This window comes from Hylobates moloch, unplaced genomic scaffold (genome assembly GCF_009828535.3).
Source record: "Hylobates moloch isolate HMO894 unplaced genomic scaffold, HMol_V3 SCAFFOLD_176, whole genome shotgun sequence".
Lineage (NCBI taxonomy): Eukaryota > Metazoa > Chordata > Mammalia > Primates > Hylobatidae > Hylobates > Hylobates moloch.
Window position 1 is genome coordinate 34,736 of NW_026652451.1, and position 15,287 is coordinate 50,022.

At 58.6% G+C, this 15,287-nt stretch overlaps 1 protein-coding gene across 1 annotated transcript; it reads right to left on the reverse strand.

The window, feature by feature from the left end:
- Positions 1 to 2,795: 2,795 nt before the first annotated feature.
- On the reverse strand, positions 2,796 to 14,707 carry LOC116464099 (steroidogenic factor 1-like). The gene is made up of 3 exons (XM_032754212.2): positions 14,586 to 14,707; positions 12,641 to 12,788; positions 2,796 to 4,573 (listed from the first exon to the last, which is right to left on the reverse strand). The coding sequence occupies exons 1-3, from the start codon at positions 14,691 to 14,693 to the stop codon at positions 4,326 to 4,328; spliced, it is 504 nt and encodes a 167-aa protein (XP_032610103.1). The 5' UTR covers positions 14,694 to 14,707; the 3' UTR covers positions 2,796 to 4,325.
- Between the last annotated feature and the right edge of the window lie 580 nt (positions 14,708 to 15,287).

Sequence of the window (15,287 nt, forward strand, 5' to 3'; positions counted from 1 at the left end):
TGGGCCTCAGCCCCCTGTTCCCCTAGCCCACCGGGTCCCAGGCTCTTTCCCCCAGTCTTTGCCTATCTGTGATCTGCTCCTTCCCCCATGCTCCGAAGTTCCAACGGGCTCTGCGGTGTCTGGTAATAAATAGGACTGTTGGGCTCTCCTGTCCTCTGGGAGTCGTCCTGGCCTGGGCAGAGGGAGGGGACGCCAGGCCCTCTGGGAGGAGGGAGGAAGCCAGAGAAGCTGCCACTTGGCTTTGGGACTCCAGGGCCTCAGCCATCATCAGGGTAGGCGCAGCCAGCATTTATGAGCGCTTGCTGTATCCCTGGACGGTGCTGAGCCCTTTACAACCTTAGAGTTGTGGGTCCTCACCGCATTCCTGAGCCGCCATCACTCCTGCTGTGCAGAGGAGGACACAGGCTCATACCACTCAGGCCTGGGGTCTCCCAGGCCCTGTAGCACAGGGGGCAGGGGTGACAGTTTGTGTGAGTGGGGGCCACCCAGGCAGACAGCTCACAGGTAAGTTGTGAGTCTGGACACCTCCAAGTCACACCATGGGACCAGGACCTGCTGCCACAGTTGTGTGGCTGTGGGCAAGGTCATTCTAAATCTTGGTTTCTTCTCGGTAGAATGGGTTTCGGGGCAGGGAGGAGAGCAAGGATGTGAGGGCTCTGCACGAGGCCTGGTGCCAGGGTGGACCCCAAGGCTGGCGGCAGGGAAATGAGGGCCCAGGCGCTGGGAGTGGGGGCACCCAGGCAGCCAACACTGTCCTGCGGATGCCAGCCTGGCTCACATCCTGCTGGGGCCAGGTGACAGGTGACACGACATAGCCAGGACCTCCAAGCAGCTCCCAAGAGGTGGGGCAGGGCTGGGTGAGAAGCAGCCAAGACCCAGTGAGGCACGCACAGCTCCCAGGGGCCTCCAGCTTCCACACTGGACCCTGCCTGGGTTGAGTCTGGGACAAAATCTGTTCAGGGTGTTGGCCCCACCCACACAGGTACAGGGCCCAGGTGCTTCTTGCCGAGGATGGCTGTGTAGCCTCTCGATGCCCCATCCGTCTTCTGTCGAATGGGGGACATCATACTCACCCAGTGGGTCATGCGAGGGGTCCGCGCAGTCCTGCACTTGGTTCCTGGCGCAGCCCTCAGCAAGCACTCAGAAAGTGTCAGCTGTGGCCCGAGACAGATGTTTGGGGCCGTGGGGGCCAGAGCCTGTGGCCCAGAGGAGGTTCAAGGCCTTGAAGGCGCCAGGCTGGGGAGGCAGTCCAGAGAGAAGACAGCACGGCTCCGTGGAGCCAGCAGAGCCCCTGCCCTGTGCTGGGAACGCTGGGCCAAGTGCGGCACTCTATCCTGCAGGGACAGGAGGGGTGGAACCCTGAAGGGGCAGTAAGGAGGCAGGCAGGGCACTTGGTGGCCCCCCGACCACCTACATCTCAGCATCCTCACCTTCAACGGGCTCCTGTCTCCTCAAAAACCCATCATATGGGCTGTGGGGGAGGGGACAAAGGTGGGACCAAGGAGTCCTTTCCCATCCCCCACCTCCCTCCATTCCATATCCCTCTTGTCCCCTATACACACCCTCTCTTTACTCTCCAGCCAGAGTAACTTCTCCTGGGTCCCCAAACACAGCCGCTGATACCCCTCCATCCTTCTGCTCACACTGTTCCCTCTGCCTGAACTGTCCCCAGCTCCTATCTAGCTGGCGAACTCCTGGGCATCCTTCAAAACCCAATTGGGATGACACCTCTGCTACAAAGTCTTCCTGTTCCCCAGACCCCCCATCTCTCCCAGGAGCAGGGTCAATCACTTCCTCATCTTGTCTGTCTCAGTCATAGGAAGTATCGCATCAGACTACAGTCTGGTTTAAGATAGTCTCCGCCTACAAGACTGGACATTGCCCAGGGCAGGAACTAGGGCATCTGCAGGTGCCAAGAAGAGGGACACCTTTTTCTTTGCATAAAAGCCACTGCCAAGCTGTGTGCCTAGGGCTACATCACCCTAGAGGGGACACATTTTTCTAATTTGCATGAAGCACTGGGAGGCCTGGGGTGACCCTAGAGATGAATTAGTCAAGTTGGTCAAAGTGGATCAGGACGATGGAGCTTTGTATCGTGGCTGTGCCGCTTTTAGCTGTGTGACCTTGGGCAAACTGCTTGGGCCCTCTGTGCCTCAGTTTCCTGGTCTGTAACCTACGGAAGTAGCTTCAAAGAGCAGTCAGTGTGACCAGATGAGGTGGGAAGCACTAGGCAGGGGGCTTGGAGTGGAGGAAGCCTGAGATGGTGGCGGTGCTCACTGCCGCCACCACGTGGGGCCAGGGAGGAATCTGTGAGGGACATGGTGGGGCAGACAGGAAAGGGCAGGGCTCTGAGGGGTCTGGTCTCCCAGGTCTGTGGCTCATAAGCCCTTGGCAAGTGCCTTCCCCTCCTAGAGTATAACCCCTGCCGCACAGGGCTGCTGCGGGGACAGTGAGATGACGGTGGCACACAGTAGGTGCCCCTTAAATGGCTGCTCCTTCTGCCCCAAGATGGGGGCTGAGCTGGCATGGCCAGGGTACAACAGGCAGAGAGGCCACAGCATCCCCCGGGCCTCCCAGTGCCTCAGGGTCCCAGGGATGAGGTGGGGCCCAAACCCCAACAGTGCCTGGTGTCCCCCCACCCGGCCCCGCCACCTACCTACCTCCTCAGAGATTTGAACCAAAGAGGGTCTGGGTGCCACCTCCATCCGAGTCGCAGCGCTGCCCCACCCTAGACCACCCAGAATCCCCCCGGGCTGTTCTGCTTTCACCCCAGAATGTAAACAGGCAAAGGTAGCTGGAAACTAATTGCAAAATTTATTCCAGGGCTGCGGGGTCTGGGGTGATCCTTAAGGGCACTTCTCGTTTCAGGGCTGTGGGTCTCCGGCCTTGGCAGGGGCACATGTTTCAGGGGGCAGAGCCGGGGGACTGAGACAGGGTGGCGGGAGGCAGAAGGCAGGAGGCAGGAGGCAGGGGTGCCCAGTCTCCTCCAAACGGGCAGGCTCAGCACAAGCTGCAACAGTAACATGAAAGCAGGACGGACAGCAGCCACCCAGCCGGGGACAGGAGGCAGCTGAGGCCTCTCCCTGGTGCTTCGCAGAGTGTCTTTCATGACCTAGGACAGGGGGTCAGGGAGCTGAGGGCCAGCTTCATGGGTTTGCAGCAAGGGACCCAACGGGTTGGAGCCACAGAGGGGATCAACAGCGCTATCCCTGATCTACAGGCCCGTGCCCCCTCCCAAGTTCACTTGCATTCCCACCCACAGAGACTTGAAGCCCCCGACAGGCGTTCTACTGTTCACCTAGTGGGTGTGCCCTAGTGGGCGGGCAACAGCGCTTCTCTGGATTGGGGCTGGGGCTCAGAAGTAATGACCCAGTACCACCCCAAGGGTACTTGGTAGGCGAGGGTCCGGGGAGAAACCATCGGCTGTACTTAATGGTGATCCCCAAGCCCCAGCTTCAGTCCTCAAATCTGTCCCCTTCCCTCCATCACACACACCTTTCAAGGAGTGTCTAGAAGCTTAAAAACAAAGAGGGGGGAGAAAAACCTCTCGACTACAACCTTGCAGATAAATACCAGCCTGGGAGGGCCACCTCCGGGTGGGGCTAGGATGTCGATTGTACCAAACATTCTCCTTGGGTGGGAGAGGGAATCAGTGATGCCTGGAGCAAAGTTTTTTTCCCGGATGATGTATCAATGCCCCCTCTTGCAGAGGTCAGGTGGGGTAGAAGGGCTAGGGAGAACGTCTTTTTGTCCTAACCAGTCTCCTAGTGTCCTCTAGGGCCCAATAGCCCCTCTCAATTTAGCAAACTCGGTTATCCTTAGTTTACAAAACAGAGGATCTCCCTCCTGGTCTCTATGGGGGGAACACTGGAGACCCTCTCTCCTCCCCGAGTTGATACCTGCTCAACTTCTCCCTGTCTCTGTTTCCAGGAGAGGAGGAAGGGATGACCTCTGATCCAAGGGACGTCGAGGCCCACCAGGGAATCCCAAACCTCCCCCCCGGACCTGCAGGCTTCAGACTCCAGGAGAGAGAGCTGGGAGCAGGGCGGAGGCGGGGCGGGTGGTTAACAGCCACCTCCTTGGGGCACTCCAAGTTGCAGGCAAGTGCCAGTGGCCACCCCACCTCCGCCAGGCCCTGCCCAGCCTCACCCACCTTCCCAAACACACAGTGTCAGAACTCAGGGGCAGCGGCCTCTGGGACGGGGCTGGAGCTCCTTGGTGGGCATCAGAAAATGAATCATGCAGAGCCAGCGGTGTGGCTGCGGCCCCACCCCGGCCCCGCCCCCAGTCCCACCCCCAGTCCCGGCCCCGCCCCCGGCCCAGGCTCAAGTCTGCTTGGCTTGCAGCATTTCAATGAGCAGGTTGTTGCGGGGCATCTCGTTGCCCAGGTGCTTGTGGTACAGGTACTCCTTGGCCTGCATGCTCAGGGCCCGCACCTCCACCAGGCACAGCAGCAGCTGTTGGAACTTGTCCCCGCAGTGCGGGTAGTGGCACAGGGTGTAGTCGAGCAGGGCGGCGTTGGCCTTCTCCTGAGCGTCTTTCACCAGGATGTGGTTATTCAGGAATTTCAAATCTGCAAAGGGAGGCTCTTGGTCACCATCGCGTCACCATCCATGCCCATCAGGGCTGGGCCAACACCGTCACCAGCATCACCAATACCACCTTCCCTATGACCACCAAAGACATGGGCATTGCTGCCATCAACCATGCAACATGGTCTCCCCGTTGGCACCGTGTCGCCATCACCATTGTTGTCACCCTGGTTGACAAACACCACCATTGTCACCAATACCCACATGCCTGTGTTTTTCATAAACGTGGCCACCGCCACCATCAACCACCCAACCACAGTCACCTGTCACCATCATCACTGCCATCATCATCACCACAGTGGTCACAATGAGCAAGAATCATGAAGCCCGTCACCAGCCTCCCTCGGGGAGGATCCCTGGGCAGTTATTGAACCTCTCGTTTCCCCATCTGTAAAATGGGCGTGATGACAGTGCCAACTTCACGACACTGTCCTGAGAATTTAGGGAGCTGCTGTGTGGAAAGTGCTCTGAAGAACAGTGTCTGGCACGTGAGAAGCTCGGTGAGTTGGGTTAGCTGGCACCACAATAATGCCATCACAATGGGAGCTGCTCTCACCGCCGTCATGGCCAACCATTGCTGCCATAACCAACACCATCCCCCTGGCACGATCAAAGCCATCTTGTCTCTATCATCACTGATGCCTCATCTCCATGACCGTTGCCATCCGCATCCCCACTCTGCCACCATCACCACTGTCACCCCATCAGCACCATGCCCACAGAGGCGCACTGTGGGTGGGAGTATCCCATCTCATGCTGCAACGCAGGAGGACTGGTGGCCCCGTTCTAGAGGACAGCTGGCATGTTCTTTTAGTCTCCCATATGACCAACAGAGAGGCTCCAGTACCCCCAGAAAGGACTCTCATGGGGCCATGGGGGAACATACACGTTCACTGCAGGAGTGCAGATGCGCTGACATCCTGACTAACCTATCGCAAGCTGAAAATATCATAAATCAGAAGGCATTTACTACGCCTGACCTGCTACACATCACAGCCTGGCCTACCTTAAATGTGCTCAGACCACATTACCCTACAGTTGGCAAAATCACCTGATGCAAGCCTATTTTACAATAAAGCGTTGAACATCTCATGAGGTTTACTGAACACCATGCTGAAAACGCAAAACAGAAGGGTTACATGGGTACTCCACGCACGCTTTCTGCTGAATGCATGTTTTTCATCTTCTGCACCACCGTAAAGTCAAAAAATCCTAAGCCAAAGCTCATGAGTCAGGGGCCATCTCTGCTCATGGTGGCAAGGAGGTAGCCTGGATGGCCACGTGGTGGCCGCACCCCGAGGAGTCGTGTGCAGTAGGCAGAAGTCAGGGAGCCACACAACGCAGGGCAAAGCCTGGGGCTGAATGGAAAACAAAAATCACAGAAGGGAGGTCAGGATGAGATCGATAAGGCTCAGCCATGTACATAAACTAGAAATGCTTGTTGGCCGGGCGCAGTGGCTCACACCTGTCATCCTAGTAGTTTGGGAGGCCAAGGTAGGTGGATCACTTGAGGTCGGGAGTTCGAGACCAGCCTGGCCAACATGGTGAAACCTCATCTCTACTAAAAATACAAAAAAATTACCGAGGCATGGTGGTGCGCGCCTGTAATCCCAGCTACTTGGGAGGCTGAGGCTGGTGAATCAGGTGAACCCGGGAGGTGGTGGTTGCTGTGAGCCAAGATGGCACCACTGCATTCCAGCCTGGGCAACAGAGCAAGACTCTGTCTCTAAATAAATAAATAAAGCTTGTACACAAAGCAGACGTGCTTTGTGGGAAGACAGGGGCAAACAGGACCACCCGCATTAAACATCAAGGAAGGGCTCCCTTTGGGGAGGGGTGGAGGGGGTTTGGCTCTGCGTGCACCAGTGATTGAACAGAGGAGTGCAACTGATGTGTCCCCCACGCCTGAGGTGCAGTGAAGAGACAGAAAGTAAAATGTCTTTGGAGTGAGACAGATGTGGGTTCGAATCCCAGCTGCTGCTGAGGTGCAATGCTCCCTGCCCCCGCCCTGACTTGACCAGCCTTCCTCCTCCCTGGAGGGGGAGAGCCGGGGTCAGTTTCTTGCCGCCCAAGTTCCTGTCACAGCTTGCAGGCCGCTTTCAGCTCCTGGGCACATTTCTAGCAGGTGCTTAGCCTGGGGGCGCAGGGTCAGCAGGAACCCACAGAATCTGTCCCCAGGCCTCAAATCCTAGCCCGGCCTTGCCTGGGATAGGGTGACCAGTGGCTCAGAAAATGGTCACCCACCCACTTCTCCTCCACCCCATCATCCCCAGCCCTGCAGCTGCGGGGGTGTCCAGAGGCAGCATGTGCAGCCCTGGCCCCCTAATCCCCCTTAACACCCGCTGCACCAGGAGAGCGCCACGCTCCTGGCAACCCTGATCCCTGGCCGCCCCCAGCGCGCCTGCTGAGGCCTGTGTTGTCCAAAGTCGGATTTAGGGAAACCGGAGCTGGGCCCGGGGGTGGACGGCAGGACCTGGCCTCCATCCTCCCACCCCAGCCCGGGCTCCTCACCCTCCCTTCCAAAGCAAGCCAGGAGCACCTTCTTCCTCACTTCCCCAGGGTCACCATTAACCCTGAAGGCACCTTTATGCCAATTACATGGAAGTTCCCCCTTGTCCAGAGAGATACTCCTATATCCACCCCAACGCCTCCTGGCCCAGGAGCTCTTGTGCAGTGAATGACCTGCCCAACTGTATGGAGCAGCCCTACTCCCTAGCCTAGCCTGCCCCAAATATATTCAAAGGTCATGGTAAGTCGTGTCACCTAGCTGAGCTCCTGCTGGCCCCATCCCTGTCCCATCTGCCTTCACTCCCCACTGTCCCGGGCTGAGCAAGTCTCCTGACATTCTCTTCTGACAGTTCATAATGGGGGTCCAGAGGGGGACAGGGACCAGCTCAAGGTCACACATCAGTAAAGGGTCCTGGAGGAAGCAGCTGGAGTGGGGAGGACTGGCCAGGACGCCGCAGTAGGGGCAGGGGCGGGAGCAGGCTGGGGAAGACCAGGGCCTTGGCTTTACCAGGATTTACTGTTCTCAGCAGCACTGTGCCAGGGACACTGAAGCAGGGGTGCGGGGGTGGGTGCAGAAGGAGGACAGGTTTCAGGGATGCCCCCACTCCCAGCAGTTCTATGGCTTCCCAGCTCTCAGCAGGCTGGAAACCCCTGACTGCCCCCGAGAGGTCAGCCACAGGGCCAGGGGAGGGAAGCACAGTCGCTAACGGAGCCTCAGCAGCTACAGTCCAGAAGCCCAGACCCAGTTTCCTGGGCACCCCCCAGGCACCTTGCACCCAGCTCGGTTCATCTCGGCAGACATCCAGACAGGCAGGGCAGTGCATCCCCAGGGCTCAGGGAACCAGGGCCCCCTGAAGACACACAAGGTGCCAGAGCCTGGATTCAAACCCAAGTCTATCTGACACCAAAGCCCAAGTCTGCCATGGTAGGCAAGCAGGACTGGGGCCCCCTGCCCAGGAGCTGGGTCAAGCTGGGATGCATGTTCCTGCGGGATTGGACATAACTTTATGTCCCATGCCATCCATGAGTCCTGTCCTAGAGCCCCCACTCCTGGGGTCCTAGGTTTCCCCCAGAGAGGCTACTCTGGACTCTAGACTTGACTTCCTCCTCACCTGGAGGCCCTTGTACAAGTCACTCCCCTTCCCCAAGCCTCCCTGCGCCCCAGTCTCTAAAGAGATCACTGTGAAGAGTCCAGCGGATAACAGATGTGACGGTGCCAGCAACCCACAGAACACCACACCGTTCTTCCAGCAGACACGAGAGCGGGGTCAAACAAACCTGGAGACGCCCCCTTCATGTGTCAGGGGTTCAGATCCCAGCTTTACAACCAGCTGGGTGACCTTGGGCAAGTCACTTCCCCTCTCCGAGCTGCAGTTTCCCGTCATCTGCACAACAGGGGCAAATTCATCTCTGCCTCGCAGGGTGGCCAGGAGCTGGCTCTCATCTGCATGCCCAGCTCTGGGCCCTGGGCGCCCGAAGGTTGGAGACGGGCATGTTGGAGAGGTGCCTGCGCCCCCCAAGCCCACTCAGCTCCCAGCACTCGCGGAGGTGGAGGTGGGAGGGAGCTGGGAGATGGCGCCCCCACCTCAGAGAGCAGCCCGCTAGCTCTGCAGAGCTGGGGGCCCCCAGGTTCTCAGAAAAGCCCCCTTTTCATGGTTTAATTGAATATTTGAATAATCCTTTCATTCCAGCGAGGCATAAAGAATGTTGTCCCAATAGCGGTAACTCAGGCAGGCGCCCCCGCGCACAATGGCCCCTCGAGTGGGGCTGCTATTCAGGCCGCCTTTTGTTGGCGCGGAGCAGTGGGTAAATTGCAAACGCTTAAGGGAATGCTGCTGCCGACGCCTCAATGGAAGTCAGGAAATCGAATGTTAGGTCAATCCATTAAGCTTCGATTAAGTCCTCGGCAGAACAATGCCAGCCGGGCCCATCTTCATAAATACCGTGATTGCCAGGAGAGAGGCACTAATTTTAATTAAACCTCCTTACCTGCCTCCGCGCCCTCCCGAGACGGCTATTTAGACACCAAATGGCACCCTTATGCGGAGGCAGGCGCGAAGGAGGCGCTGAGTGAGCCGCAGGGAGGTGGGGCAGGTGGGGGGCCACAAGCACTAGCGCGGCCAGGCAGTCCGGCCCAGGGTGAAGCCGCCTCCCGAGGGGGACGCCCTGCGCGCCAGCTGTAGGTCTGCTGGCAAGTGGCGGTCCCTCTCCGGGTCCCAGTTTCCCTGGAGCCCCAGCTCTGGTGGTCTGGGTGGGATCAGGAGAGGAGACCTCTGCTCCAGACCCTGGAGTCTGCTGCAGCCCAGCCCCAGCTCTAGCCTCTGCCAGGCTGCCTGCCTGCCATCCTTTTCCCATGCTGCACTTAGAAGGGTCTTGATAAAATGCAAATTTCATCATGTTACTGCCTGCTTAAAATCCTTCCCAAGGGAAAGTTCAAGGTACCAGGCCCCGGCATTCAAGGCTTTGCACAGCTCAGCTCCTGTCCCCTCGCCAGCCTCCTCCCCACCCCGTCCCCACCCCTACAGCCACATAGAACTTTCAGGATTCCCCAGAACTTTGCACAAGCTGTTCCTTGAGTCTGGAAAGCTATTAATGCTGCTTGTTTTTTTTTACCCAGAATGCTCCTACTCATACTGCTAGGCCCAGCTTAGAGCCCACACCCCCCGGAAGCCTTCCCTGATAGCCAGGTGGTGCTGGTTTCTCCTCTCTGACCCAACCCTGATCACACTGAACTGATGGGGTTCCTCTCCCAACCTGGAACTGGCCAGCCAAAGGCCTCTGCAGCCCCCCACATCCCTCTCTCACTGCTTGCCATCAGCTGGGGTCCTGGAATCTCCTCCTGTTCCTCCTCTGGTACCCTCAACCTCACGAGGTTCCTGGCCTGCTGGGCTCAGGGCTCACCCACCCACATCAGCCAGACCCATGTTCCTGTGCCCAAGGATGAGGCACTGTGCCAGACACAATGATAAAGATGGAGACTGTGAGCTGCTTCATTCATTCACTTAATTCTTATGCATATGCACATTAACTTAATAATGGTGATTATGATTAAAACGATTCCGACACACACTTCCCAGGGGTCAGCCAAGCGCTGGGTACTTTGGGGAATTCTCTTATTTAATCCTTGTAACAAATTAGGGATTACTAGGAGGGTCACTCTACAGATGGGGGAAATAGAAGCTCAGAGAGGGGAGTGACTTGCCCAAGGGCACACAGCCAGAAAGAGACCAGAGACCAGATTCAGAATCCACTCCTCATCCCTATCTAGTTCCCTTTCCTAAGCACTGCGCCACCTTGCTTCTCTCACACACGCAGCAGGAGTGCGCACGCACGCACCCTTCTCCCCTCAACTCAGCCGGTTCCAGCCCAGCACTGGAGCCTCTCCCACCTCTCAGGCCTCAGCTGCTGCATCTGGAAAAAAAGGCTGATGACCAGCATGACATGAGGGCGGGGCACTTCCAGTTTTGAGCACGCCTACACTTGGACCCAAGAGAAGAGGGCTCAGCTCTGCGGTCTTCCTTAAGCCCCAGAGAAGGAGGAGTCCTGGATTCACCCCCAGCAGCCGCCAGAGCTATGCGCAGGGCTTTGGTGGGAAGAGGGGCTGGGGGCCAAGACAATGTCCCTGCCCTTCAGGGGACACCCAAGGACAGACAGAGCCCTGGCAAAGAAGCCTGCTGGCTGGTAGCCCACCCTCCACCCACCCCTCCTTAGGGCCCTCCCAGTGGCCTTGTGATGGCAACCAGGTCAAGAACTCTCATCTTAACAAACCACCCGGACTCCCGTGGACACACACTCCAATTCTAGGTGCCTCCAAGCACCACCCTTCCCCACAAATTCCTCATGTTCCCAGATCTCCCAGTCCATCCCCAGTCACACACAAACTCTTCACACAGGCTAACAATTAAGAAACCACAAGCGTATGAAAGTTCGTCGTTTGCACATGCCAGCACACACACATGCACGGAAACAGAGACAGATGTTCACGTAATTCCTGCAGGCTCCATGCCCCAACCACACAGACCCCCACCAAGCACGTCTGTGACTCTATCCTGTGCCAGTCTGCTGAGCCTGGCAGGCTGCAGGGAAGGTGCTGCTGTGGGCAGAGGTAGGAGGGAGCTTCCCCAGCTGCAGCCAACCGGGCCTGGGTCCCTGAGGCTCCTGTAAGGATTTCAGGCCACAGCTCCTAACTGGCTGCCCAAGATCCTACTCGCCCCCCACCCTAATGGCTGTCCCCTGCTGACCCCTGCAGAGCCCTGGCTGGTGTCCTGAGAGGTGACTTAAGGTGGCCTTGCAGATAAGCCCTCCAGTTACCAGCCTGTTCTGCCAGAGTCGGGAGACCCGGCCCACTGCACCCAGCCGCATGGCATGGAGGATGTCACCAATCCCGCCCAAGCACTGGGCTTCCCGCTTTTCGTTAATCCCCTCTGCCTCCGCAACACTCCCCACTCCCCACTCCTCCCTCTCTCTGGCAGGCATGCCCTTCCCAGACTGTGACTATAATGCCAGCCACCAAGACAATATCTTAATCCTGCCCCCTCTCAAGGTGATGAAGCACTCACTCATCTCTATTCCATCCCATCTGCATCACTGCAAAATAATTCATCCCCCCAGAAAACTCCTACTCATCCTCCAAAACCCTGCTCAGATGCCCCTCTTCCAGGAAGCCTTCCAGAAAGAGCTCTCCTCCCCACCCCAGGTTCCCTGAGCCACACCCATCTGTCTGTCTCAGCCCTAACCACCCAGGCTGCAGGTCTCTTCACGATTGGCAAGGGACAGCTATGTCCTCAGCATCGCTGGGCATGGGGAGGGCATTTGTGATGGCTTTCCAGGGAGTGAAGGTGCAAACTGGAGTGGCCCAGGCAGGGTTGGGGTCAGGAGGGCAACGGGAGGGAGACCCCCCAGGTGCTTGGGGAGTGAGGTGGGTGGCCGGGCTGGGCTGGGCCAGGCCTGCTCTCTGCCTCTCCTCTGCTTTCTTTTCCTCCTTAGCACTGGTCACAACCTTCTTGGCTATGCCTGCCTAATCGTGTTAGGAACCTACGTCTTACTAATTGTATTATGCTCATGATCTGTCTCCCCTAGAGAAGGTCAGTACCACAAGGGCTGGGCTTGGGGGTTTTGCTCACAGCGGTATTCCCAGTGCCTTCTACAGTGCAATTTCTTGGTGCCTGTTTGTAGAGTGAATGAATGGATGCACATGTGCCTGAGCAAAGGGGTCCGGGCCCCCAGGAGCTACAGTCAGAATTGGGGCCCCCTAGATCCGGGGATTAGAGAAAACAGGGACCCCAGGATGGGAGCCTGGAATAAAAATCCTAAAGTCACATGGGCCACCAGAGGGGGGGCAGCCCCCATTTAAGAGCCAGGCCCTGGCCGGGGGCCCTCAGACCTTTGTTCACTGAATGAGTAAGGGAGGGGTCCTTTCTCCCCTGAGGCTCCTTCGTGGCCACTCTGGCCACAGCAGGGCTACCTCTCCAGCCTCACCCACCCTCCCACTCGCCCGCCTCTGGCTGTCTCTGCCTGTCTGTCACTGGAGCTGCACTCACCCAGGCTGAAGAGGATGATGAACTTGAGGCAGACAAACTCCTGCCGGTCCAGCTGCAGTGCAAGCAGCTGCAGCACCAGCTCCTGCGCCCGCAACACCAGGCTGTGCAGCAGCGAGCCCGCCTGGGCGGCCACCGTGGTCAGCTCCACCTGGGGGCAGAGGGCACGGGGTGGGGGACAGTCAGAGGACGTTGGTCCAGGCAGGGGGCTCTCTGATGGGGGATGCAGGGCTGAGGGCATGGATTGGAGGTGCAGGTCAGATGGGCTGGGGTCAGGAGGGCCCAGCCTTGGTGCCGAGCCAGGCACGGGTGACGTCTGCACAGCCCCGGGGACCCTGCCGGGCCCACCCTTCCGAGCTCTCCTCAACCCGCCAAGCTGAGGCACCCATGTTCTGCCCACGTCCACCCCTCCTTCACACACAAACCAGGCCCAGCAGCACCAGCAGCTCAGGGGGCCCCCCTCTACATGCTGGGAGGGGAGGGGTCAGGGGAGGGCAGGCCTGTGCGGGGACACACAGACGCATCCACATGGCTTCCCAGAGCCCCCATGTTCACACCTACACGCTGGATCACAGCTCAGCTCAGAGTCACCACACACACACACACACAGGAGCACAGTCATGGGGTCACCCACTCCATGAAGTGAAGGCACACACATGTGCACACGGCCACACCCGCCCTTGCACGCTCACACTCACAGCAACACATACACCCATGTATGTGATCACATTTACGGGTTGATGGGAAGACAGTGACACCCACACACTGATGTGTGTGGAGATTTTGCACAATAAAATACAGGCAGGCGCACACACACACACACACACACACACAAACAGGCATTCCCACAGCCACAGAGCCTCAGCTGGCCTGCCGACACTCACACTTCATGCAGACTGCAGGCACCTGCACTCACGGGGAGCCTCAAAGACACCCCCTTGGGACCAGTGCTGCCCATCCCATCCTCCTGCCCCTGATGGCCTGTGACACCGAGGCGAGAGCTGGAGATGAGGAGCAGGGGCCTGGGGGCGCTGGAGCTGGGAGCAGAGTCTGTCTCCCCCACCCCACAGCACTCACTGACCCCACGGCCCCTCCTGTGTCCCCACCTGAGAGTGACGCTCCTGCCAGCAGGCTGGACCCTGGCCATCAACCCCCTTCTCTGCCTCCCTCCCTGCCTCTCTTTCCCTACAGCCCATCTCTCCAGGTGAGTCCTCCTCCCTGGCTGTGTCCCCGTGTCCCCACCCTGGCCCCCCACCTCCCATGCTGGCCCCTCCACCTGCCTCCTCAGATACCACCTGCCTGTGTCCCTCCTCCTCCTAAAGCTCTCTGGGGACCCTGCTGCACCTGGACTTTCTACCCCCAGATCCTCATTCCCTGCTCTAACGGGGCCCAGATTCTGACTCTGAGCTCTCTGGAGCCCTTTGCCCATTCATTCATTCATTCATTCAAGATTTAGGGCCTGCAAGGTTTTGCCCGCTAACCCAGCCCTAGCAACCCTCCAGCCTCCCTCATCTGTCACCTCATGCCACCCCCACACTGTCACCAGCAGGGCCCAGGGGCTCCACACTCCCACCCTCTCTGAGCCTGTGGTGGAGGTGGGGACTGCCCCCCTCATCCCTCATTCCCCAGCCAACGCCAGTGTATTATTTCCAGACCCAGGGCCACCATCACCTCCTCCTCCATGAGCCTCCCCTGACCATGCCCCCACCCCCGAGCTGCTCCCCAAGAGCAGGTCTCCCAGGGACCGGCGCCTCTCAAGCCTGGGTCAGGGCTGCTCACAGAGGGGTTGGGCCAGTGGGTGTCCCATGAACGTGGGGAAAGGGCTGATAATTAGGGTGCCCAGAGCCAGCCCCGAGAGGCCTGGGTACTCCTCTCCGGGGCCCTGAATCCTGGAAGTGCACAGCGAGGCCAGGGCAGGGCCCAGGGGCGCGGCCGAGGGGCTGGTCACCTCCTGCCCGGTGACCAGCAGGATGCTGCCCTCCTTGCCGTGCTGGACCTGGCGGTAGATGTGGTCGAACACCAGCAGCTCGCTCCAGCAGTTCTGCAGCAGCGTCATCTGGTCGGCCACCTGGAAGGAAGAGGCACGCAGGGGGCCGGGCTCCAGCCAGGGTCCAAGGAGCTTCCTCCACCCCTTCTCCTCCCACTGAGACCCAGCTAGGCGTGCGGCCTGGGCAAGCTAACCTCGCTGTGCCCATCTACCCGGATGTCTACGCTATCAAAGTGCAACAGCGGTCTGGCCAGTTAACAAAGGGGTGTTTGGGGGTTGAATGGGCCAGGCTTCAGGCCCCAGCTCTGTCTTTTGTATGACTTTACGTAAGTCCTGGTAACCTTTCTGTGCCTCAGTTTTCTCATCTGTAAAGTGGGCAAAGTACTGAGCGGACAGTCCCGTACATGTTAGGTGCGCCGTACATGTTCATGACTAATGTCCGTGGAGGTGCTCTGCAAAGGACTGCTACAAATGCATGGCAAGATTATTATTAATTTTAACATTGTCCCCATTTAAAAGCCTGTGGTCGGTCACACCTCTGGCAGCCCCAACTGCTCAAACAGGAGCCATGAGGAAGAAGCCAATGCTTCCCCCTGGGCCTACGCAGAGCTCTTAGGCTCAGGAGGGGGACGGAGGTCCCACCTGGCCTGCGGTCAGGCCCAG